Source organism: Chrysochloris asiatica, unplaced genomic scaffold (assembly GCF_000296735.1).
Source record: "Chrysochloris asiatica unplaced genomic scaffold, ChrAsi1.0 scaffold00211, whole genome shotgun sequence".
NCBI classification, from domain to species: domain Eukaryota; kingdom Metazoa; phylum Chordata; class Mammalia; order Afrosoricida; family Chrysochloridae; genus Chrysochloris; species Chrysochloris asiatica.
The window spans coordinates 4,823,310-4,850,209 of NW_006408729.1; the positions used below are offsets into that span (position 1 = coordinate 4,823,310).

The 26,900-nt window shown below is 36.9% G+C and overlaps 1 protein-coding gene across 3 annotated transcripts in view; it reads left to right on the forward strand.

Moving 5' to 3' along the window:
• LOC102839900 (serine/threonine-protein phosphatase 2B catalytic subunit alpha isoform-like) overlaps window positions 1-10,630 on the forward strand; it is a 449,181-nt gene extending 438,551 nt beyond the window's left edge. The window contains exons 12-14 of one of the 3 annotated variants that reach the window (XM_006872720.1): window positions 1,174-1,271; window positions 4,769-4,798; window positions 7,941-10,630. In XM_006872720.1, the coding sequence (XP_006872782.1) occupies window positions 1,174-1,271; window positions 4,769-4,798; window positions 7,941-8,137 (325 nt within the window). In that variant the 3' untranslated portion in view covers window positions 8,138-10,630. The remainder of the gene's footprint in view (window positions 1-1,173; window positions 1,272-4,768; window positions 4,799-7,940) is intronic. The other 2 variants (XM_006872722.1, XM_006872721.1) reach the window with 2 other exon arrangements.
• Window positions 10,631-26,900: the final 16,270 nt, after the last annotated feature.

Genomic DNA, 26,900 nt, shown 5'->3' on the forward strand with positions numbered 1-26,900 from the left:
CATCTCAATGTCAAGAAAACAAAAATCCTCACCACTGGACCAAGAAACAACATTCTTATCAACGGAGGAAAAAATTGAAGTTGTCAAGGGCTTCACTCTTCTTGGATCTACTATCAACACCCATGGAAGCAGCAGTCAAGAAATCAAATGACATACTGCATTAGACAAAGATGTCAGCTTGAGGACTAAGGTGCGCCTGACCCAAGCCATGGCATTTTCAATAACCTCATATGCATGTGAAAGCTGGACAGTGAATAAGGAAGACAGTAGAAGAATTGATGATTTTGAGTTATGGTGTTGGAGGAGAATATTGAAAGTGCCATGGGTTTCCCATAGAACCAACAGATCTTTGTTGGAAGAAGTGCAGCCAGAGTGCTCCTTGGAGGCCAAGATGGCCAAACTTCGTTCTCTCATCCTTCGGACATATTATTAGGAGTGACCTGTCGCTGGAGAAGGATATCATGTTTGGTAAGGTGTAGGGTCAGAGAAAAAGAGGAAGACGCCCAGTGAGATGGATTGGCCAAGTGGCAGCATCAGTGGGCTCAAGCGTGGCAATGATAGTGAGTTTGGCCCAGGATCAGGCAGTGTTTCATTCTTCTGTGCATAAGGTCACTATGAGTTGGCACCAACTCGATGGCATGTAACAACAACAACAACAACAATCCATAGATTGAGTTTTTGTCTTTGATTTGCTTTTGTTTTTTGTCTTGCAAAAGTCCTCTGATTTGTTTTGGTTTTGGGGTTGTTGTGTTTTTTCCCCCCAATTCCAGTTGTTTAAGCTTTAATTTGTTGATCCTTAACTTCACAGTTTACCTCAGCACTTTCTTTGCTCATTTGTAACTTCCTTACCTGCAGCACAGATGATGCACAGCACTTTGGACTATGAGTCCTGATTTAAAATCAGAGTTGTTTTCTGTGTCTTTAAAATTCAGAAGACAACATACTATCACAGTTGTCTAATTGTAAACTTTATCGTAATCGTTCTTTTATGTGACATTACTTCTATATGACTGTATAAAAGTATAGTATGTTTTTAGTTGTATAAAGAAATTCCAAAGACCCAAAATGGAGGTAAGCAGGATTCATGAATGTAATTTGTTCTTTTGTTTTGAGTCATTTGTTTTTTACAAAAGAAAATGAAGTTAATATCCCCCTCATTGTACCTTTTTACAGAGAAGAGAGTGAGAGTGTGCTGACACTGAAAGGCTTGACTCCAACGGGCATGCTCCCCAGCGGAGTACTTTCTGGAGGGAAGCAAACCCTGCAAAGCGGTAAGGAGGCCCATTGGTATGATGGTGTGGCTGGAGCACTTAAGTCAGCTGTGTGAATAGAACCCTGGTTTATTCATTCATGTAAGCTCAGTCTTGGTCTTCTGTTCTCCATGCTGGAAGAAGGACTAAAATCCCATATTAGTTTGATCTGTCACATTTAGCACAATAGCTCTTTCATTCACTAAAATATAATCTTGTCTCCACTGCTCCCTCCCCATTTGTATTATTAGACACATACTCAGACCTACCTCACTCTAAGAGTAGTCTGCATGCACAATGTGTTTGACCACTTTGAGGCAATCACCTGCTAACATCAACATTACAATTTAACTAATTTGTCTTATCTAATTGATGAACTACACACACACCCCTACATACACATATATCCATAAGTTTAGATTTGAGAAGAATAGAAGTATTAAAAAGATCACTTTATTGCCCACTTGAATAAAAATTATGAGCCATGTGTCTCTTTTCTCTGATTTGTTATGTCAGAACAGAAGAGGCCACATTTAAGCATATTTTATTTTATTTTTGAAAAAGAATTACATTTCCATTAAGGTACAGATTTTTATCTTTAAAAATCTATGCAATAGAACTTAGAGTAATGATGGAAACTATGCTATCCAATATAGTAGCTACTGGCAGCTACTAAATATGGTTATAGAGCACTTAAAATGTGCTTAGTAGGACCAAGAAACTGAATTTTTCATTTTAGTTTATTTTCATTCATGTAATTTAAATAGCCATATGTGGCTACCATATTGGACTACATATGCACTCTTTCCGTTTTGTTATGTATTTTAATGAATATTATTGTTAGAATCCCATTTTAGCAATGCTTTGTAGAAATTTAGCAATTAGCTTAGACTTTAGCAGAAAAAATAATTTTCAAGCAAAAATGCTTTATGACAATATCCAAACAATCTCAGCCTCTTGCTTATTTTCCTGTTTCTTTCCCTGACTCTTTTTATGTTTTCTTTTCTGTCCCTGTTCTTCACTCTAGACAGTTCAGATATATTTGTGATTACATTGTTTAGAGATACCTCCTCTACATAAAGAGGATAAATATATATTTAGCAGTATCACTGTAATTTTCTTTATTTTTATTTGAATTTCTTCCAAAATTAGCAGTTTCCACAAAAAGACAATTATTTTAATTAATGCAGAAAAATATATGATGTTACTTGAGTAAATTCCCCTTTAATTTATAATTTTAAATTGATAACTTCTAAAAACACAACACTTTCTCCACCATGGTAAACTTACTGAAAAATTAGCATCCACAGATCATTTATATTCACAAAACAGGTATCTACCTCATTAACTGAAATCTGCATAGTTTCTGAGGAGCACATTTTAAGGTACAGTGAATGTGCTATCAGCAACTATAGCCACATTAGTTTTAAAAGGATACATTTAGTATTGGGCAGTACATATTTCTAGAATGTCAGTGCTGGTGTGGTTTCAGATGTCTTACTTTACTTTTAAACTTAAGTTATTATAGTTCTTTATTTCATTTCAGATTTTTACCTATATTTTGAAACTAAATCATTTGCAGTTTCTTTTCCTTTAATTTGTTTTAAATTCATTGGTTTGCCTTATTTTATGTTGAACTCACACATGCACATACAGACATACACACAAAGACATATAGGTTGTAACTTTATTAGTCCTGAGAAGTTGAAAGCTTAGTATATATTTTAAACTATATAGTTTAATATATATATAAATTACCACAGCTTCAAGATTTATTGTCTTAATCCCTTCAGTTTGTCCAAGAGAAACTACTTGAAGCTTTGCTAATTAGCTCTTCTCCATAGAGATAACCAACTATCCTATATTTCTAGCATAAGAATCTAGAATGCACTGTAAGTAAATTATAGCACATTTGGCAGCTGCTCTAGTTTTAAACTTTAAATCATAAGAGCAATGCAAATTAGAGTCAAGGGGTTGAATTTTAATATTAAATATTTTGGAGTTACAGAGAAGTGTGTTGCATTATAGCATTTAATTAAGGAAATAGCGACTAGCTTTAACAACATACACCTGTATAGTGAGCATCTCACCTTAACCTTATCCTCAGAATTGCTAATAAAGCAACGTGCTTTTAAAGTTTTGGCTTTGAAATATGCTGAGGTTTCAGTATCTAGGCTGCTTACCCATTCTTCAAAATCCTAATAAAATTATCGCTGCAACTGGCACATTATCACTTGATTTGTAACATTTCAAGAATTTTGTTTCCAAAACTGATATCCCAATAAGGAAAAGAAAATTGATTTTAACACAGTTGCCTGGTTTAAAAAGAAAGGAAGAAAAAGTTTCGACTATATTTTTCCTTTCCTTTTTCCATTGTCTCCCACCATTACATACTCAAATTAGTCATACATATTTTTAAAAGTGTCACATGCATTATGAACTCAGACACACTGATTTTATTCTTCCTCTAAATTTGTACTCCACCTCACCCGTAGCCCTGCCCCTGACTTTTCCATTACATTAGGAAGTAGTGCTGTTTAATATTAGTGTTAATCATCCCACTGTCAGAATCCTGGTGTGGTGCTGTAGAGTCAGCACTGGACTAGCAACCATAAAGTCAGTGCCAACTCATAGCAACCCTATGCATAACAGAACAAGCCAGCTACTCCTAGGAAACCCTATACAGCAGTGGTGGGAACGTCTGGCCCATGGGCAGAATGTGTTGTTGTTGTTGTGAAGTGCCATCAAGTCAGTTCCGACCCATAGCTACCCTGTATAGGGTTTCCTAGGAGCAACTGGTGAGCTTGCAGTTCAAATTGCTTCGCAGTCTGGCACATTAACCTACAGCGCCACACCAGGACTCCAGCAATAAAATACCTGAGAAAACATTTGATCTGACCCTGCCAAGGCAACCACAATTCGAGCCATCACATTAGGGGTGAGTTAATTAAGTCTTTGATCAAATATAGCAGACTAATTTTTAAGTTGATAACTTCACATGGCCCACAAATGATGTTATAAATTTTGGCAGAAAAATGATTCCCCATCCCTGTGAGGTTCAATGACACTTAACAACAACAACATCCCACTGACATTATGGTATCCCTTCAAGTTCTGCTATTTTGTTTGGAATTTTTAAACTGCGCATCACCAAACAGCAGTGGTTTATAGTACTGTGTATGAATCAAATACACATTTTAGATTTTTCTTAACCTTGATCTATTCAATCCAAGTAAAGGAAAACTTTCCTGAATTGTTTTCTATATTATTGTGTGGTCTTATATTTAGTGAACAAAAAACAATCACTCAGATAGATGTGTATCCAATGCATTAATTAACCTTATTATTTTTGTTGATTTTTTTGTTTTTAGAATTTGTTTTGTTATCTGTACCAGAATCCAGCACTTACAGAAACATTAGTTCTGTTAGCTCCTTTGATCGTCACTGATTTGTACTTAGAGTTAAAAATCCTCTGCTCATTTTTCTCATTCATTTTGCACCCCCTTTCTTCTCTTCAGCTACTGTTGAGGCTATTGAGGCTGATGAAGGTAAATTGGCCAGTCCCCTTTCTGTTGTACCTACAACAGATAAGGGCTCTGCTGGGTGTATTTTTTCTTTTATTTTTTTTGCTGTAGCTTGTACAGAGTGTGTGGGTGTTGGGCTAACAGTTGTGGCTCAGTATTAACCAAAATGTTCTTGCTTTAAAGGGGAAAATGTCCTTTTATGGTTTGTTTGTTTGTTTGTTTTATTTTTTTCCCTTAAAGCTATGTTTGACTTTGTATACAATGAACCTAATACAATCACATAAAACCAAAGGATTATAGATCTTGAATAATGTGGGTTGGGTATTATAGCAGCTGTTTTGACAAATAATGTTAAAAAAAAGAAAAATTCTTGAGATAAACCATGTCCCTTCCTCAAATCACTTTCCATCAGCACTAAAAAGAAGAAAATAAAAACAGTTGTATTGATTCCAGTCTTCAGAATTTCTAGCAAAGAGAAAAAAACGTTCATTTGAAGTGCTTTGATATAGTTCAGTATTAATGTACGTCTCTCTAAAAAAAATATTTCAACATGAGACAGATGTGTATAAGATAAATAATTCTGCTAGTCTTGTCAAAACTTAGCATACTGGTATTTGTAGATCAATTAGTGCAAGTGAAGTATTATAAAGAGTTTTAAAATATCTAGTGGCTGAGGAAGTGGCTGGTAACAAGAATAATGAATATCCAGTAATCAACTGATTCATTCATGTCTACTGAGTGCTGCTTTGGGCCAGGCACTGTACTAAATGCTGCAGGGAAAGCAAGACATGAATGTCACCCGCTGTGTCCTAGAGCTCCTCAAGGACAATAAAGTTAACCCTTTTGTAATTACTTTTTTGAATGCTTTTTAAATACATGTTATGAGAGAACTGTATTTCAAAATCGTTTTTAATATTATACCTACCATATCTTCTGGAAAAATTTTTAAAGAATAATATGAAGTTCCCCTTTAAAACAAAATTCTTCAGTTGTATTTTGTTCTTGCAAGATACCTTTTTTTAATTTTTCCCCAAATGTGTGTGCATATGGTCCCTTGATATGATGTAAAAAGTGCCATTTTAGACTTCTTCCAATTTGTAAATGATTTGGATATGGTAGGAGAAATGACAGCACTGTAAGAGAAAATACAACTGCTTCCTAAATAGCAGCAAGTAAACTGCTATTTATGTGGGAATTCTCTGTTCCTCTTGGCAAATTCTAATCTGCAGTGTGCATTCTTGTTGAGAGTTTGGCTGTTTTTTGTGGTTTCTGTGACTCTGTGTTGTGTTAAATATACTACCAATGTAAATTGCTAATACCCATTGTCTGACCAGCAACTACAGCAGAGCACATTCTTCCATATCCAGATAGACAAAAACTGATTGGAAATGGAGCCCCATTTGGGAAATACACATTATTTTAGCTAGATTTTTAACCTAGAGATTTCACTTTTACCATGTAAGTCAATAAAATTGCTTCTTCATAAATTTTAATGATTATATATCTACTCATTATAATAAAATGATACAGTATTTGAAAAATAGTAGAGGTCTACTTCATGCTAGTGTTCTGTCCCTCAACATCGTTTATTTAGTTTTCATGGGGAATTCTCATTTGATAGCTCTGTTTTGTAATTTGTAACTTACTACAAAATTAGAGAAGAATTAAGAAGCTTTGCTTTGGGCCTTGGTCTTTCCCCATTTCCTCATGGTTGACTAATCACCATTATGCTAACATTAAAAATGCAGAGGGGAATAAACTATTTCTCATAATTAATGAGTTTTGAGATAACTATCTTTTAAGGATCTCATCCATGCAAATGAAAGGCGCTGCACATTTGTGTAGGAGTGACTGGCAAAGTTTCAGCTGTAAACTCCTTTCCTTGTTTTCCCAAGTAAGGTTGGGAAGGACAAAGATACCATGTAATTGTCCCTAATCAGCCATGGTGATTGGCCGTTAAATATCCAGCTTGCACTTCACAGGGAGTAAAGCAAACTGATGTCATCGGTACCCCATTAAGTATTTTTATTTTCAGCTCACTAGCTGGTGCACACACTGAAGAAACCAACACGTTTCTTACACAAATGCCTTGTCTATTTCTGTAGCATAGTAAGGGTTAATGAAAACAAATCCGCTGTCATGACTCACTTTGAGAATTCCATGTTTTAACTGAATAGGGCCAAAACCAATCTGATTTATTTTTGATAAAAATTATAATAGGCATTTTCTCCTTGTTATCCCTAACTATAACTTACATATACAGTGATCTACTGAGAAATTATTTTTCTTTGATGTAGGGAGTAATGGATACCAGATGAACATCAGTTTGGCCTGTTCACTGATGAAGGGCAGAAAAGCTTATCTATTTAGTAATCTGAATCTGAGCTTGATTTGTCAGCTTTTCTCTTACCTTGTCACCCACTCCACATACTTACGAAATTGAGTGGGGCAACATAGTATATATTTCCTTTTTTTTTTTTTTTTTCTTGTCACCATTGAATTGTTTGAGGAGGAAGTCATTTGGGGATTCTGAGATGGCACAGAAATGCCCCAGGTTATAGTTCCTCAAGCTTACCAGCTTCTCCTCTGGAACCCTATACAGGGTCACTATGGGTCAGAACTGATTCGACGGCACTTAACAACAACAACAACATGCTAAGCTCTTTACTCGATTTTTAAGTATAGCATGCTCTGTAATTTCACTGAACTTACCAATACCACCACAATAAGATAATAAAAGTAGGACTGTGTTAGCATCTGTCTAGGGTAGAGTATTTGATACAATAATCGTGTAAGCAGCTGATGCTGGGTCTAAGAGACCTAAACCTTGTAGCAACTGTTTTCCTCCCATAACTATTTGGGATTTTTTTGAACTAAACTTTTGTGAGGACAAGAGAAATGTTTATACCCTAATAACTTCAAGAGGACATTTTGGTTGGCAAGAGACATTGGCTGTTTTCAAACCTTTTGGTTACCTTCAAGTATGGTAAGGAGTCTGTTGTGTTGTGTTCAGGTCCCGTCATTTTGTTCTCTACTAAAGGATTCCCTCTTTCCCTGCGAAATCTCTAACATCACCAAATGCAATGACTGTGCTTTTTCTTTTCCTCTGATTAACCATATTTCTTTCTTTTTTTTTTTCTTTTTTTTAAAATGGTTTTCTGTTTAGCTATCAAAGGATTTTCACCACAACATAAGATCACTAGCTTCGAGGAAGCCAAGGGCTTAGACCGAATTAACAAGAAGATGCTGCCTCACAGAGATGTCATGCCCTCTGACGCCAACCTTAATTTCATCAACAAGGCTCTCGCTTCAAAGATTAACAGCATGTACAGCAATGCCAGTAATAACAGCAATATTCAGTGACCACTTCCTGTTAACTTTCTTTTTTTTTTTTTCCTTTTGTTTTCCTTTTTTTTTTTTTTTTGAGCTGCAGGGCATGATGGGGATTGCTGTATATCAGCAGTTATCAGATATTCTTGCCTCAGATGGTAGCTTATTTGCTCTGGGGGCCAGGAATTGGATTCAGTTTACACTATCATTAAAAAAAAGAGGGAGAGAGATAATAAACTATATATTTTGGTGGAGGTTGTAATTGAACACCTCCTTTGGGTATGCCTTTTAAAAATGCTTATAGGAAAAAAAAAATTTAAGAAAGCTAATGCTAGTATATACTGCAATGTTAGGGGTATGAACACGTTTTCCTACTGCATTGGGGGGACTTCTAGATAGTTTAATGAAAGGCCTTTTATTATGTTACTGGACATGAAATTTTTGTCTAATTTCTTACTCTATTGTACGTTTACAGTCACAGCACTAAAAATGGATGACATCAAACATTTTTAACAAAATGATGTACAAACTAAAATAAGGACTATTTATTGATAATGTTTTGCTACTCTTGTCAGACAATGGCTATAAACTGAATTAGGCAGTCTTAAAAAAAATAGAAAAAGAAAAAAAAAAAAAAAAAGAATGTTGCAAATTTGTTAAAATGCCAAAAAGGACAGTTTAATTTTGTACAGATTATGCTTACCTCAGGTTTCTTTAGTGTGCTTGAATGCCCTTTTTTTCCATATAACACTTATTAATTTGGCAGTGAATATCTTTTCTTTCCTTTAAGTTTAAAAAAAAAACTGGAATAATTACATCTATCTCTTTTTTGCTGTTTATATTTAGGATTTTTTTTTGTTGTTGTTGAAAAATCAAGTCTTGGTTGTGGCTTGCCGAATTAAATATTTATGAGTGGTGCATTTTTAAGTATAGTGAACAAGACACCATATTAAGTACAGTGATAAAGCATCTATATTCTGTAAAAAAAAGAAAAAAAAAACTCTGCCTATGCATGTTTTTTAAGAAAAAAAAAAAAAAAATGGCTGTATTGGCCTGTATGGGACTGTAATGCGCTTAGTGGTCTGACATATACTGGAAATGTATGTATACTGGCGTACTTTATATTCTAAAATGCTTAATGCCTTTGAAATTTTGTAATCAAAAAAGCTTTGAAAAAATCTAAAGGGGAGAGTATTCTTAAAAGTTTTTAACATAAGCTTGTCAGTGCACACATAGGTGGTTAGCATGTTTAGCAAACCTTGTGAAATTTAAATAAGTTTGTAGTTACATGTGAAACTCTAAATGCATGGTTAACTGTTAATGTCATAATGGTTTAGTTATTTTGTTCTGTTTTGTCATGTGCCACAAAATATGTACTTTTTTCACTTTTTTCCCTTTGTATATCAGTTACGGGTTACAACTGGTTCATTCTGAAAACAACAACAAAAGTCCATTCATATTTTTTAACAATTGTATAAGTGCCCAAGTAATTCACTACAGCCTAAAGCCTTGCCTTTGTAATTTGACTATTGAAATGTTGGCAATCAAAGCATGCACTTGTAACAATGAAAAAGAAAAAAGCATTTTATATTACTACTCAATAAAATGTGCATGAACTTAAAGAACTCTCATCCTTTCACTGAGTCTGCTGAAGGGATTTACGTGCACAGCCACCACGGCATCTTCTAGGTGCTGGGCCCACCACCACGCATCACGGATTTGCTTTAATAGGCTTCTTTGGGCCTCCGTGTGATCGAAGGTGTGGTGCCTACTTCCGCTGTAAGAATCTTGGTGGATTTGTGTCTCAAATCAGACAAGAGAAATCTATTCTAAGAGTAAATGCCATTTTCTGGCTCCATGAATGTGGGAGCCAGTTATGAAACCAGAGCATTCCTTTTTATTGAAAAAAAAATAATAAAATAAATTTGTTATCAGGTTGTTTCAGTTGTATTGGATCCCCTATCTGCTAAAGCCAAAAGAACTATGCTACCAAGTGCATTTTCATCACAGAAGAGAGTTGCATTTGTATTGATATGAAATTTGTATACCAGCGCTTCCGCTAATATCTAATCACCCAAATATTTAAGATACACCAAATTTCAGTTTGTTTCTAACATTGTTCATTTTTAGTGCACTTTGTTTAATGTAATAACGTATGCCTGTTATATTAAATAATAAGAATATGACAATTAGTGATATAGTGTACCAAAACAAAGATGTTCTAGATATATTCTCTGACAAAGACTATCCCAAGTATATTTTAATGAATCCAAACGTTTTCTTCCTGTGGATATTTTTCCAACCTAAAAAAATGACATACAAGGAAAATATTTAGATGCAACTTATTAGAATGATGTGAAAGAAATGGTATTTATGGTACCAAGGTGTTTATTTTCTTTCTTATAACTGCAGAGAAAATATCCTGACAAAAAGAAAATCTTTTTTTTTTTTTTTCCTTTTGGATTCTTTTACAAATTGTGCTGAGACAACTATGGCATAGAAATAAACATTTGACATTAAAATAAGCAGTTGATGTGAGTAGTGCTTGGTCATTCGGTCAGTAATTAGGAAAATAGTACCGTCTGTTTTTTACATAGCAGTTTCACCTTTCAAAAACCATGTATAGAACTGAGGTTATTTCTCATGAAGGCATAATCATGTCAGATTATTAGACTTAGCCAAATTATTGAATTCTTGAGTTATTTATGCCAGTGAATCCTTGGCTTTTATGTCTCTTTCTCTGTCACACACATACACTTAGCCTCCCATCCTCCTCACTCGCCAGCCCCCAACCTACCTCTCATAGAATTCATGTTCAGTACTGAATTTTCATCTCACTTTTGAAGAATTACAAGCTAGGTTTGACTCATGCCACATCAGCAATTTTTTGTTTGTCTGTTTAAACCCATCATCCTCTTATACTTTTTTATCAATGATGTTTGAGAAAAAGAAAAGAAATCCTCAGAGATTTTGTTTACACTTGTAAGAGGACCAAGGACAGTGGTTAGAAGGGAACATCTCTGCCCATCTGCAATTGCATGGCTAAGAGTAAAGCATCAAACCTGGAAATATCTGTGCAGTCAACACAGAAACTACAATGGTGTTGCCAAGTGTTCAGAATGATCTTGTCCCAAAACATTCCTCTCCTAGCCTCATCCTGCCTTGTCCATGTGAAATAAGTTTTAATATACATCAATTTTCATGCCCGCAAACCAGGACCCTAACATGAGGTGAGCTCCACAGGAGGGATAATGAGAATGGCCTTTCTTAAGCTTTTCACACTTTTTGACTATTGTATGCATCATACGCCTTTAAGATGCAGGTACCTGTCTATTTACCTTACCTTAGGTTTCTCCTAAATCACTTGAATCAGACAACCTAAGATCATCACAGTTAAAGACATACCCTTGTCCCATGTTATGTTGGCTCTTGTTTTATTCATTCCAAGAATGTTAAGTCTCTCACTCTTCTAGGCTCTTACTTCCCCACAAAAATGCCTTGTCCTTCTTTGATTATAAATCTGTTTTCATTATGTAGTTAAATATCAAACACTAAACCAAAAAGTAGCATCACAAACATTCTATTTCTGGTGATCCCATTTTCAAGTGGTAGCAGTGACAAATTGGAATGCACATGGCAGAATGGAGAAGCAGGAAGATTGTCTGTTTTAAGGAGAGATTCAGGAAACTTAAGAGGTAAACAAAGACATGACATAAAATTTTGAGTTGGTTACTCCTAAAGACCACATTTGAATCAAAAGATACTTACTTGCCAAAAAGTATTTGTTACTTGCTGTTGCGTCAGTCCCTGTGTCATGCCAGCCCCATGAACGACTGAACAAAACACTACCTGGTCCTGTGCCATCCCCATGCTTGGTTGTGAATCAGACCTTTGTGATCCGTATCTTTTTCATTGTCAATTTTCAGAAGTAGATCCCTAGACTTTGCTTCCTCTTCTTAGTCTGGAGGCTCCACTGAAACCTGTTCAGCGTAATAGCAACACGGAAGCCACCACTGACGGATGGTGACTATGCATAAGATGTATTGACCAAGATCGGAACCTGGGCCACATGGAAGGCAAGATTCTACCAATTTAAAAGTTGCTAATTGCTGAAGATGTTTAACCAGAAAGTAAACTGTATGAGATACCACACTCAGCTGCTAACCAATAGGTTGAATTTTCTAGTCTACCAAGAGGTGCCTTGGAAGAAAGGCCTAATGATCTACTTCCAAAGAATCAGCCATTAAAACCCAATGGGGTATAGTTGTCTCTGGCACATTTGAAACAGACTCGATAATGACAAGTAAAACTGTATGAGAATGCAAATAACTCCCTTTTACTGCAAGTATTGAGACTTAGTAAGCATATCAATTGAGTGCAACAGACATCTTCTGGGCAGTCCTGCCTGGGAAGGGCTCCATGAGACATTGTAAAGGACTCTTAAAAGAAGCTAGATATTGAACTAGTTAGTACCTAAATTTCCCTTCAGCAGTAAGATTCTAAATAAGCATTTAATTGTTCAGTCTTGAAATTTCCATTTGCAAACTGTTCTCTAGATCCTGTGCTTACTAGAAGACAGCCATGAGGCTAAGTTTTCTGCATCAACCAAAGCACCCTATTTGGTATCTATTTTGCTTATAAAGAGTTTTCACTACATTAACAAAGAATGATAATGAATGACAATGACTGTTACAAAATATCAGCTCAAGGCAAAGTTGACTGAAACTCCAGTTTGTTGTTAGGTGCCATCGAGTCGGTACCAACCCATAGCCACCTTATGCACAGCTGAACGAAACACTGCCCAATCCTGGGCCAACCTCACTATTGTTGCCATGCTTGAGTCCATCAATGCTGCCACTTGGTCAATCCATCTCATTGGGGGTCTTCCTCTTTTTCTCTGACCCTCCACCTTACCAAACATGATATCCTTAGACAATATGTCCAAAGTATGAGAGACAAAGTTTGGCCATATTGGCCTCCAAGGAGCACTCTGGCTGCACTTCTTCCAAAACGGATCTATTGGTTCATTTGGCAGCCCATGACACTTTCAATATTCTCCAACACCATAACTCAAAGGTATCAATTCTTCTACAGTCTTCCTTATTCACTGTCAAGCTTTTGCATGCATATAAGGTTATTGAAAATACCATGGCTTGGGTCAGGCGCACCTTAGTCCTCAAGCTGACATCTTTGCTCTTCAACACTTTAAAAGGTCTTGTGCAGCAGATTTTCCTGCTGCAATATGTCAGCAGGGTCACCCATGGTGGACAGGTTTTAGTTTGGAAGCCTTATATTTTCGGTTCCCAGTATCTAAGGACATCTCCGGGTACATCAAAGTTTCTTCCCTATAACTACATTGTCCAGTGCATTAGGTCTAATTTTTTTAAGAGGGCATGAAGATCTTTCACCCTCTGGCTTTTACCAATCTCATCTACCCTAGTCTGGACTTTTTACAATGCTCAGAAAATACCAGACTTCCTCAACCCATTGTGCCTTTATTCATGTGTCTTCTGTGTGAAATAATCTCTCCTTTGCAGAAGTTAAATTTACCTTAAACATTTGAACAAGACAATTTCTCCTCTCCAGTCATCTAAGTGTTATGTTGTTATTGATGTTACATGCCATTGAGTCTGTTCTGTCTCATAGCCACCTTATTCACAACAGAACGAAGCATTGCCCAGTCCCTTGCCATCCTCACAATTGTTGTTGAGCTTGAGCACATTGCTGCTGCCACTATGCCAATAACCTTGTTGCGAGGGTCTTCCTTGTTTCAATGACCCTCCACTTTAACTAACATCATATCCTTCTCCAGGGATTGGTCCTGCCTGATAATACATCCAACGTATGAAAGACAAAGTCACTCCATCCTGACTTAGAAGGAACATTCAGACTATACTTCCTCGAACAGATTTGTTCTTCTAGCAATCCATGGTACTTTTAATATTCTTCACCAACACCATGACTCAAATGCATCAATTCTTCTATGGCCTTCCTTAGTCACTGTTCAATTTTTACATGCACATGAGGTTATTGAAAATACCATGGCTTCAGTCACTTACACCTTAGTCCTTAACTGACATGTTTGCTGTTAAACACTTTAAAGAGGTCCTGAGCAGAATTGCCTAATGCCATTTGATTTCTTGACTGCTGCTTCCGTGAATGTTGATAGTGGATCCAAGCAATATGAAGTCTTTGACAACTTCATTTCTTTTACATTTATCTTGATGTTATTGATCAGTCCCAAGGTGAGGATTTTTGTTTTCTTTACGCTGAGGTGCAACTCATACCAAACATTGTGGTCTTTGATCTTCATCATGTTCACATTAAGTCTTCTTTGCTTTCATCAAGCAAAGTTGAATTATCTGCATATCACAGGTTGTTAATGAGTCTTTCTCCAATCCTGATGCCACATTCTTCTTCACATAATCCTGATTCTCTGATGATATTCTCAAAGTACAGATTGAATATGTACGGTGAAAGAATACAACCCTGGTACACACCTTTCCTGATTTTAGACCATTCAGTGTCTCCTTGTTAATTTTTCTTAGTCTATGTACAGGTTCTTCATCAGCACAATTAAGTGTTCAGAATATTCATTCTCCACAATGTTGCCCATAGCTTGTCATGCTCCACACAGTCCACAGCCTTTGCATAGTCAAATCTTTCTGGTGTTCTTTGCTTTCAGCTAAAATCCATCTGGTGTCAACAATGACATCCCTCATTCCATGTCTTATTTGAATCTGGCTTGAATCTTCAGCAGTTCCATGTCAATGTACTGTTGCAGCTGTTTTTGAATGGTCTTTAGCCAAATTTTGATTGCATGCAATATTTTTTTTTTGATTGCATGCAATATTAATGATATCCGATGATTTCCACATTCTGTTGGGTCACCTCTTTTGGGCATGGGCACAAATATCAGTTGGACAGGTGGCAGTATTCCAAATTTCCTGGCATAGATGAGTGAGTGACTCCAAAACTGCATCCATTTGTTGAAAGATTTCCATTTGTTTTACATCAATTCCAGGAGTCTTGTTTTTTACCAATGCTTTGGACTCCTTACTTCAGTATCATTGACTCTTTATTATATGCTTTCTTTTGAAATAGTTGAACATCATCCATTTCTTTTTGGTACAGTGTATCTGTATTTTCCTTCCATCTTCTTTTGATGCTTCCAGCGTCATTCAATAGTGTGCCCCTAGAATCCTTCAATACCATGTAAATCGAGGCTTGAAATTTTTCTTCAGTTTCCCTAGCTTGAGAAAGCTGAGCTTGTTCTTCCCTCTTGGTTTCTAACTCTAGATCTTTGAACATTTCGTTATTATTCTTGACTTTGTCTTCTCGAGCAGACCATTAAATTTTTTGTTCAGCTCTTTTACTTCTTCATTTCTTCCATTTGCTTTAGCAGCTCTACACAAGCTTCAGAGTCTCTTCTGATTCCCATTTTGGTCTTTTCCTTCGGTCTTGTCTTAATGACCTGTTGCTTTCTTCCTATCTGATTTCTTGATGTCATGCTGCAACGCTTCTTACTTAGGTCATTAGTGTCTAATGCATCAAATCTGTTCTTGTGTTAATTTCTAAATTGAGTGTGATATGTTCAAGGTGATATTTTGGCTCTCATGGACTTGTTTTAATTTTCTTCAGCTTCAATCTTAAGTAGCATATGAGCAATTAATGGTCTGTTCACCGATTGCACTTGGCCTGGTTTTGACAGATAATATAAAGCTTTTCCACCATCTGTTTCCATAGATGCAGTTAATTTGATTTTTTTGTTATGTCATCTGTTAGATCCATGTGTATAGTTGTTTTGTGTTTTTTTTTTTCACCTTCCACTGCAGTTTTATTACATAAGTAATGTTTTATGGCTAGAACTGGACTTTCTTTCAGAATGTCGATTTTATTTTTATTTATTTTATTTTATTTATTTTTTAATATTTTATTGTGAATTATGTGATAGTTTACATGGGAGAACATTAGTTTTACATTATAGTTGTTTTTTACGTGTTTTAAAATGGTATTTGCAATGAACTTGTCATTTGTTGTTGTTGTTAAGTGCCGTCAAGTTGTTAGTCTTGCAAAATTCTATCATGAAATCTCCAACATCATTTCTATCACCAAGGCCATATTTTCCAATTACTGATCCTCCATTGTTTCCAACCTCTGCATTCCAATCACCAGTAATTATCAATACACCTTTATTGCATACTTGATCAATTTAATACTGAAGAAGTATGTGTGATTCTTCAATTTTATCATCACTAACTTTAGTAGTTGATGTGATAATTTGCACAATAGTGGTATTCACTGGTCTTCCACATAGGTGTATGGGTGTTATCTTTATCACAGACAACATTATATTTCAAGATAGATCTTGAAATGTTCTTTTTGAAGATGACTGAAAACCCATTCCTCTTCAATTTGTCATTCCCGGCATAGTAAACCATATGATTGTAAGATTCAAAATGGCCAGTATCAGTTCACTTAATGCCTAGAATATCAATCTTTATGTGTTTCATTTCATTTTTGACAACTTCCAATTTTCCTAGATTCATATTTTGTACATTACTGTTGGGATGATTAATGGATGTTTACAATCCCATTTCCTTATTTTGAATTGTGCCCCATCAACGAATTAAGCATCATCATGGTCAATTCTACTTGAGGAGGTTGTTTTTCCCTAGCTGCATTTCGAGTGCCTTCCAATCTGAAGGGTTCATCTTCTGGCACTATATCTGACAATGTTCTGGTGTTATTCATAATGTTTCAATATTCAATATTCTGGTGCAATCTGATAGTGTTTCACTGTTACTCAAAAAGTTTGTAGTGGGTAAATATTCAGAAGTAGTCTGCCTCTCCTTCCTAGTCTGTCTTAGTCTGAAAGCTCAACTGAAATGTGTTCACCATGGGTGTACCTGGCTGGTAGGTAAAATAAAGGTGGTATGGCATCCTGCATCACAGCAACAAGCAAGCCACCGCAGACAAGTGGTCTGTCAGTGTTATAGAATCCCACAATAACTTTTCATTTTAGCACTTAATACACTGTTTATTGTCTTTCCTTGGACTGGAATGAGAATTGTTGTTCAGCTTTGTATTCGTAGCAGTAACAGTGCCTCTTTATCTTGGAAAAAAACCCCAAAAAAACCAGAGGGAGCGAAGGAGAACTGAAATGTTTTTAAGCGTGACCTCATGGCATGTGCAAAACCATGTAGGAACAATTTCTGACTTCACAAGGGAGAAGAGAATCAAACTCAAAGTCAGCTCAAGGCTGATTCATTCCTATGAAGTGGGGTTCAGGCATACTTCCACCCTACAACCTTCTTTGCCCTATTCTTACATGACCCATTCCTCCACAGCACTCTCTGCTTCACATCTAGGTTTGATAATCCTTTGCAATGGCCAAACAGAATTCATAACAATACTCATGATTCTGGGGTTTATTAAGGAAGTGAACGGTTTAGAATTCAGGATCAAAACCAAATCAGGATGTAGCAGTTCTCCAGTCAGGAATGCCTCTTGTCTGCCATACTGAAAGCATGCCTCACTCTTGTCTTCTGCCTCTCAGCCATGTAACCCTATGGCCTCTGCCCTGCTTGGGCAAGTGATACAAAGTTCTTATAGACAGGCTATGGATACCCAAAAGACAGATTCTGCAAGCCAGTTTTCTGCCTGTAGGCACTCAGCTATACTCAGTCCATAGACCTAGAGTTAGAAGCTCTTTTGTCTCTCCATGCCACCCCCTCTACTGTTTTCTCTGCTGTAGTCTCTGCCATTGCCCCTTGTTGCCTCTTGATGTCTCCTTCTCCACTCATGGTCTTCCTTCTTGATGGTCTTGGGATCTTACACCTCTGCTTCTGAAATTCTGTTGTTGATGTTAAGTGCCATAAAGTTGGTTCCAGCTCATAGTAGCCCTGTATAAGGTTTCCAAACTGAGAGCCTTATGGCTCCCAGTCCAGTGCTGATTATAATGTGCCTCACCAGGACTCCTGCTTCTGAGATGGCTCCTTTTAAACCTAGCTGAAGGGCAAAACTAGTCAATCCCAGCCTTAAAGTCCTGTATACCTTATTTGCATGGTACCACCAATCACTTGGTGAGAATTCAGAAGAATTTGGGTAGAAAAGCCATATCAAGTAAGTTCAAGACACCACAGCATGGATCATTCCCTGAGTCTAGATGACAAACCTTATAGAAGACCAATTAAAATGCACGTTCCAGTAGTGTTTTCCACTCGTCCTTATGAAAATCTCCTGAGGCCTGAATCTGGAAGGAAGTCTACATCTTAATAGGTATCCACCGTAAATCTTGTCATCAGACAAGTTTGGAAAAAAAAACCTGCCCTAGCTTCTATCGGAAATTCAAGTCTTATATTTTTAATTCAACAAATGTTCTCACACGTTCAAAGGTTTTGCTGCTCACCACTCCTGCTAAATAGAATTATTCATAATATAATTTTTATTTATAGCTCATAAGTAAGAATTTAGATTAAAATACAAACAAACCCAGAAACAATGATGCACGACCTAATCTCTGTTCTCATACAATATACAGTAGCAATGAGGCTACATCTATGTGGCATTGCCTGATAGGCTCACTTCTGTGTAACATCATCTACATGAGTTCCAGTCTGGAGTTAGAAATAGGTTGGAGTTTTTATAGCTCTCCTAATTGTCAGATGTCTGTGTGACCTTGGAAAATATACTAAGCTTCTTGAAACTTCATTTTATCCTTGGTAAAATGATGATAATAATAGTAATTACTTCATAAACTTCTAGCGAAGATTAAGAGGGACAAAGCAAATGAAGTACTTCTGAAGACTGACACAAAATAAGCACTCAGTAAACTTTCATCATTGTTGTGGTATTCAGTAGCATGCTGAGTCACACTGTTTACAGTAAAATTCTGTAGATGAACAGTGTGTTTGAGTGTGATGAAGAGTGGCAAGCTGAGTGTAGTCAGAAAGGGGTCCTAAAAGACAGAACATTTGATTGGAACCTTAGAAGTGTGGGTTGACAAGCCGAGGCATTGGGGAGGAGAGAGGATAGAGAGGGCGTACCAGCCTAAGAGAAAAAAAAAAGAACAGAACCAGAAAAATAGTAATGTGTCAGTTGCTTTGCTCAAAGCATAGAAAGGGAGGTGGGCATGATAGGAGATGGGAATGACAGGCTAGGGTGGAGTCAAGTCAGTTCTATTTATCAGGAGGTCTTTGTGATGCAAGTAACCAAATACCTGACTAGCTGTGTTCAAGTCATGAAGGCATCTGAGTATATGCAGTTCCTGGTTTGGTTTGGTGACTCAAGAGTATCACGAAGGACCTAGGTTTTGCCCAGGCTTCTCATACTCTTATGTGTGTTTGCTTCTGTCCTCATGTTTGCAAAAGACTGTCATAACCCCTGGCATCACTTCCTCTCATAACACTGTCTGACTACTGGAAAATCCCACACAACACTGTCTCAATTACTGGAAAATACTACTAAAATAACCTACAAATAAATAAAGCTGAATTTATTGCCTACCACAGTAGGGCCGCTATGAGTCAGAATCGACTCCACGGCACACAACAACAGTAATGTAACCAGTACCTTGGCAGATTCATAGTAAATCTAGAAGGGGGAAGGGCAAAATAAAAATATTTTAAAATTTATTTTCTTTTTCTTCTTTTTTGGTTAAGGCAGGTCTTTCCATGTATGAGTCTGATAAAGATTGGACAAAGTTTATGACATAATAGTTTAAGATTGGTGGATCAGAGGAGAGTTATAATAAATACTTGGGTTAAAACGAATATACCTTTTTGGGAGTGCATCTTATTTCTTTAAGACATGTATGAAAACTGAAAGCAAAATAATTAAAAAATTACAAAATGCTGATGAAAGAAACTAAGACCTAAATAAGTAGACTTCTGAGTTCATGGATTCGAAGATTCTATTGAGTCTTTAGATATCAGTTCTTTTCAAATGAATCTATAAATTGAGTATAATCCCAAGAAAAGTCCTAATATAACTTCCTTCCTTTTTCCTTTTCCTTCCTTCCTTTCTTCCTTCATTCCTTTCTGTAAATTTAGACATTCTGATTACAAAATATACACAGAAAGGAAAAATTAGAGTAGCCAAAACAGTTTTGGCAAAGTAGAACAAGGCTGGGGACTCACCTTGTTCTACCAGCCAATTTAAAAATGTACTCTGAATCCACAATAATAAAAGGAGTGTGGTATTGATTAAAGTACAAATAGATAATTGGAAGAGGATAGAGTCTAGAAATATCCCCACACAAATAATCAATAGATGAACGACAAGTGTGCAGAGACAACGCAACAGGGAAACCATAGTCTTTTCAACAAGTGTAACTGGAAAAAACTGGCAAAGCATGAGAATTTCAAACTCTATCTTATGCCTTATATAAAAACTAACTCAAAATGGATCTTAGATTTAAATTTTAAATGCAAAGTGCAAATTTTTAGACAAAAATATAGACTATCATGACTTTGACTTACACAGAGTTCACAAAACTGACACCAAAAGTACAAGCCATAAAGTAAAACAACTGGTAAATTGTACTTCATCAAAATCAATTTTTTTGCTTGGTTGTTTGACAAAGGGTGTTGTTAGAGAATGAATAGAAAAGCAATTGTCTGGGGAAAAAATGTATCCAATCACTTAGCTATCAAAATAATGATATACAGAATATATAAAAATCTCTCAAAATTCAACAATAATAAACAACCCAATATAAAAATGAGCAAAAAATTTAAACAAACACACCAAGCGAACTAATTTTCTATCTGCAAATTTGCTAATGCAGATAACAAATAAGCCTATGAAAAATGCTCACCAGGTTTAGTCTTTAAGGAAATGCAAGTTAGAGCCATAATGATACTGGACCACAAGGTCAGTTTGAGTCGCTAGCTAGGTCTGCAGTTCAAACTCACCAGCCACTCCTCAGAAACCCTATATAGGGTCGCTAGAAGTCAAAACTGACTCAACGGGACTTAACAACAACAACACACACACACACATATTAGAAGGCTGAGAAACAAGACAAGACAAAACAAAGCAAAGCAAAACAAAACAAAAATCCTGAAACTATCAAATGGTGAAACTCCAGAGTGACTAGAACTCTCATTCAGTGGTAGTAGAAATGAAAAAGTGTATAGCTACTCTGAACACAATAGCTACTCATAAAGTTAAGCATTTTCAGAAAAAGTCACCATGTTGTTGCTAGGTGCTGTATAAACAAATAATTACACTCTTAGATATATAAAGTAAAGAAATAAACACTTATATGCTCATATTAAAACCTTTATAGAAATGGTTACAGCAGTATTATCCAAAATTAACAGAAATTGGAACCTGGCTTCGGTTTCCAGCTCCGACCCGGCGTTGTAGGCACGCTGATTCCGGTAGACGCAATCGCACGTGGAGGGACGTGGTACCCCGCGACTCTGGCCCTCCACGCCCTCATGTTCGAGGAGGTCGAGTGGACATAGGAGGCTTTAATGCTCCGGGCCATCGGGCCCCTAACCTCACTGCCCCGGCTTACAAAGCAAGCATCCCAAGTACTGCCAACTCTTGGCCACCTTAAGGGCCCTGGAAGCTGCATCTCTCCCCCAGCAATCCCCCAGCTCACCTGGCAATGACTCTGAGGAAGAGGAGGAGATAGAAAGGAAGAAGAAACACCAAAAAATGGCCTCATTTGCCACTGCCTCTACTGAAACAAAGGAAAAAAGGAAGAAAAAACATCCAAAGCAGGCTCCATCTGGGAGTGATTCTGAGAACGAGAAATTAGAACTAAGGAAGACAGAATGCAAAAGGGCTCATCTTGGTAGTGATTGTTGAAGAGGAGAAAAGAAAGAGGAAAGGCAAGCTATGGGTTCCTTCAAGCAGAGCCCAGCATTTAGTGCTGACCAAACAGGTACTACTGGATACGTACATATGTATATGAGGAAAGCAAGGGAGATCAACTAATCCTATATATGATTGGGGTTAAACCTGTCAGAACAGTATTGGAGCCATGTCTGACTTTCTCGGACTTCATAAGGGGGAAAGAGAAACAAACTCAAAATCAGCCCAAGGCCTATCTATTACTATGAAGCGATGTAAGCTACAACCTTCTTTATTCTGACACCAACCATCCTTCCCTCAGCACTCTCTGCTTCACTTCTGGCTTCAATAATCCATTGCAATGGCCACACAGAACTCATAACAAGACTCATGATTGTGGTGTTTATTAGGGAAGTGAACAGGGTACAATTCAGAATCAGAGACAATTCAGGACGCAGCAGATCTCCAGTTAGGCACCCCTCACTCTTGTCTTCGACTTCTCAGCCATGTGGCCTGACTTCTGCCCTGCTTGGGCAAGTGTTACAAAGCTGTTTATCCAGTCTGTGAATGCAAACCAGCCTCCTGCCCCTAGGTGCTCAGCCTTCCTTGGTCCCTGGGCCTAGAAGCCTGCAGCTCCTCTGCTGCTCCGTGATGCCACCTCTGCCACCACCTCTGCTATCACTGCTTTTCTAGCTAGGGAGCTCACACTCCACTCGTACTCTTCTTTCTTGATGGTCCTGGGATCCTTTGTTCCTGTTTCTGAGATGTCTCCTTTTAAGCCTAGCTGGATGGCAAAACTAACCAAGCCCTGCCACAGAGTCCTGTACACCTTATTTACATGGCCCCACCCAATCATTTGGTGAGAATTCAGAAGACATTGGATAGAAAAGCCCTATCAAGTAAATCCAAGGTACCACAACCCAAAACCAAACCCACTGCCACTGAGTCTATTCCCACGCCTAGCCACCCTGTATAGGCATTCTGAGACTGTATGTCTTTATGGGAGCAGAAAGCCTCATATTTCTCCTGCACTGCAGCTAATGGGTCTGAACGGCCAGACTTACAGTTAGCTGTCCAGTGCTTATCCTACAGTGTCATCAGGGCACCTTAGGGTTAGGGCTAGATGATACATACTATTTTTATTCGGACCAAAGTCTGACTCAGGACAGGCATATGCTGGGGAATGGTGAATTTATGTTAATGGACGTACATTAAAGGGTAGTAACATTGTTGCACAATATGAAGAATGTAATTCATGTTACTGAATTATTCATGTAGAAATTGGTGAATGTTTTGTTGTGTGTATTTTATCACAATTAAAAAAAAACAAACAAGGAGAAAAAAAAAAAAAAATTGGAACCAACCGAAATGTTTTTCAACAGGAAAATGGATAAACAAACAGAGGTATATCCATCCAATGAGATAATGCTTAGTAATAAAAAGGTAAAAATCACTGGTTCATACAAAAAATAATTTAAAAATACATTAAGAAAGAAATACTGAAAATCATAAATAGTCCAAAGTCTTATCCTGCTTACAAGTTAAATAAGATATCTGCCACAATTCCATAGATGCTGGCAGAAGACACAAAACTCTTGGGTCAGTGACAAAGAACTTTACTATGACACAACAGACAGCATGAGTGTCATGTGTGAACATGTTCCCCTATCCCACTGTCCCATGGAGACATGGCAAGTCCAGGTAAATGCCATGCACACAGGGGTTTCTGTCATAACTGAGGAACCCTACATTAGAAACCCAACCCAGTTGTATAAGGTGAGCTAAAAGCAAACCTTTCCAACCTTTGCCTCAAAAAAATACATAATCTTTATAATTCTCCTCAGTAAATAAATCTATCCTCTTCTTCAAAAGAAGACACTACCTGTATGTTCCAAATCTGTTTGCTATGCAAATGTCCTTGGAAAAGTCGATCAAAACAAAACTGTTGCAGGCTTGGAGAAATACAATGGAGAATTAACCCCCAACAACAGCCTGTCTCTCACACTCTTCTTTTAGTTGTAGTGTGGTGGCTTGCATGTTTCAGTGCTGCTGGAAGTTACGTCACCAGAATTTAAAATACCAGCAGGATCATCCATGGTAGGAGCTCCCAGACTAAGATACACAGGAAGGAGAGGCTGACTGTATATGAATGATTAGCTACTGAAAACTCTATGAATATCAGGGGGAAATTGTCAGATATAGTAACACAGGAAGAAAACATAATGAATTGCTCTGACATTATCAGATACCATGCCAGAAGATGAGCGTCTCAGGTTGCAAGGCATTCAAAATGCACCAGTGGAAACATTGCATCCTCGAGGTAGGGTTCCAACCTATATAGACCCTGTATAGTGTTTCCAAGGAGTAACTGGTGAGCTATAACCACTGACCTTGAAGTTCAAATCTATTTTGCAGGCCAATACTCACAACGTTGACCATAAATGATGTGAATGGAGCAAAGCTTTTGGGATTTTATTTGCCAGGGAACACAACTCAAAATGAGAAGAAATCACTGCAAACATCCATTAATAATCAGAACTTGGAATAAGACTTACGAATCTAGGAAAACTGGAAGCTTTCAAAAATGAAATAGAATGCATAAAGATTGAAATCCTAGGCAATAGTGATTTGAAATAAACTGGTATTGGCCATTTGAAACCAACAATCATATATTTACTATGCCAGGAACTTCAAATTGAAAAGGCAAGGTGTCACATTAATTATCTAAAGGAACATTTCAAGATCTGTTTTTAAGTACAATGTTGTCAGTGATAGGATACACTTGCAAGGAAGGCCAACATTACTCAAACTTGTGCAACAACCAGTAAAGCCAGTGATGATGAAACTGAAGAATTCTACCAATTTCTTCAGTCTTGAGTTTATCAAACATGTAATCAATATGTTTTGATAATTACTTATAATTGGAATAGGAAGCCTAGAAACAAAGAGGACGAATAAATAGTTGAAAAACATGGTCTTGGTTATAGAAATTATACTGGAGATCACACAATCGAATTCTGGAAGACCAATGAGTTATTTATTGCAAATTCCTTTTTTAAATGACATAAAAGGTATCTATACACAAGGACCTCACCAGATGGAACACATAGGAATCCAATTGAATTCATCTGTGGGAAGAGACAATGGAAAAGTTCCATATCAGCAGCCAAAACAAGGCCAGGGGCAGATTGTGGAACAGACCATCAGTTGCTCATATGCAAGTTCAGGCTGAATTAAAAAAAAATTTTTTTTTAAACTTCCAAGAGAACCAAAATATAACCTTGAATATATTCCACCAGAATTTAGAGACCATCTCAGGAAAAAATAGAATTCATTAAACACTAATGACCAAAGACAAGAAGAATTTTGGGATGAAATCAAGAACATCATACAGGAAAAGAGCAAAAGGTCATTAAAAAGACAGGAAAGAAACAAGAGTTAAAATGAATGTCAGAAGAGACTCTGAAACTAGCTCTTGATCTTAAAGAAGTTAAAGCGAATGGAAGAAATGAGGAAAAAAGGAATTGAACAGAAAATTCGAAAGGGCATTTTGAGAAGACAAAGTCAATTATTATAAAGAAAGGTGCAAAGGTCTGGAGTTAGAAAACCAAAAGGGAAGAACACACTTAACATTTCTCAAAGTGAAAGAAAGGAAGAAATATTTCAAGCTTCAGTTTGCAATATTGAAGGATTCATTGGGCAAAACATAGTACAATGCAGGAAGCATCAACATAAGATGGAATGCATACACAGAGTTGCTGGATCCAAAGAAATGGTGGACATTCAACCATTTCAAGAGGAAGTATATGTTCAAGATTCAATGGTACTGAAAAAGTCCAAGTTGCACTGAAGGTATTGACATAAACAAGGCTCCAGGAATTGACAGAATACAAACTGAAACCTTTCAACAGACTGATGCAATGTCGGAGGCTCTCACTATGTATGCCAAGCAATTTGGAAGACAACTGGTCAACTGATTGGAAGAGTTCCATATCTATGCCCATTTCAAAGAAAGGTGACCTAATGGAATGCAGGAAATATAAAACAATATCATTAGTATCCCATGCAAATGCATTTTTTCTGAAGATAATTTTAAAATGGTTCCAATGGTACATCAACAGGAACTTGCAGAAATTCCAGCCAGATTTAGAAGAGGATGTGGAATTAGGGCTATCATCGTTGATGTCAGGTGGATCTTGGCTGAAAGCAGAGAGTACCAGAAAGATGTATACTTATGTTTTATTGAGTATACAAAGACTTTCAACTGTGTGTATGATGACAAACTATGGACAACATTGTGAAAAATGGATATTACAAAACACTTAATAGTGCTCTTGTGGAACCTGTACATAAATCAAGAGGCAATCATTCCAACAGAACAGAGGATACTAAATAGTTTAAAATTAGGAAAGGTGTGTGTCGGTGTGGTATGTGTGGTATCCTTTCACCATATGTACTCAGTCTTTATGCTGAGCAAATTATTCGAGAAGCTGTGTTATATGAAGAAGAACATCAGGATTAGAGAACATCTCAATAACAATCTGCAATATACAGATGATACAACTTGACTTGCTATAAGTGAAGAGGACTTTACTTACTGATGAAGGCCCTAGACTACAGTCTTCAGTATAGATTGCATCTCAGTGTAAAAAAACAAGAATCATTACCACTGGAGCAATAAATAACAATATGATAAATGGAGAAAGACTGAAGTTATCAAAGACTTTGTTTTGCTTGGATCCACAATCAACATTCATGGAAGCAGCAGTCACACATTGCATTAAGCAAATCTGCTGTACACAATTAGGCAGGTTTACACTGGCTAAGTAGGACACAGGTAAATAATGATGTATGCACAACCTTGGAACAATAGGGCTCTAGAATACAGGGATTAAGACATGGTTTGAATGGGCAAAAGAAGGAAATAATGTTAAGATGCTTGGCTGTCTTATGAAAATTGGTTTCCCTTGCATACCATTATAAAATA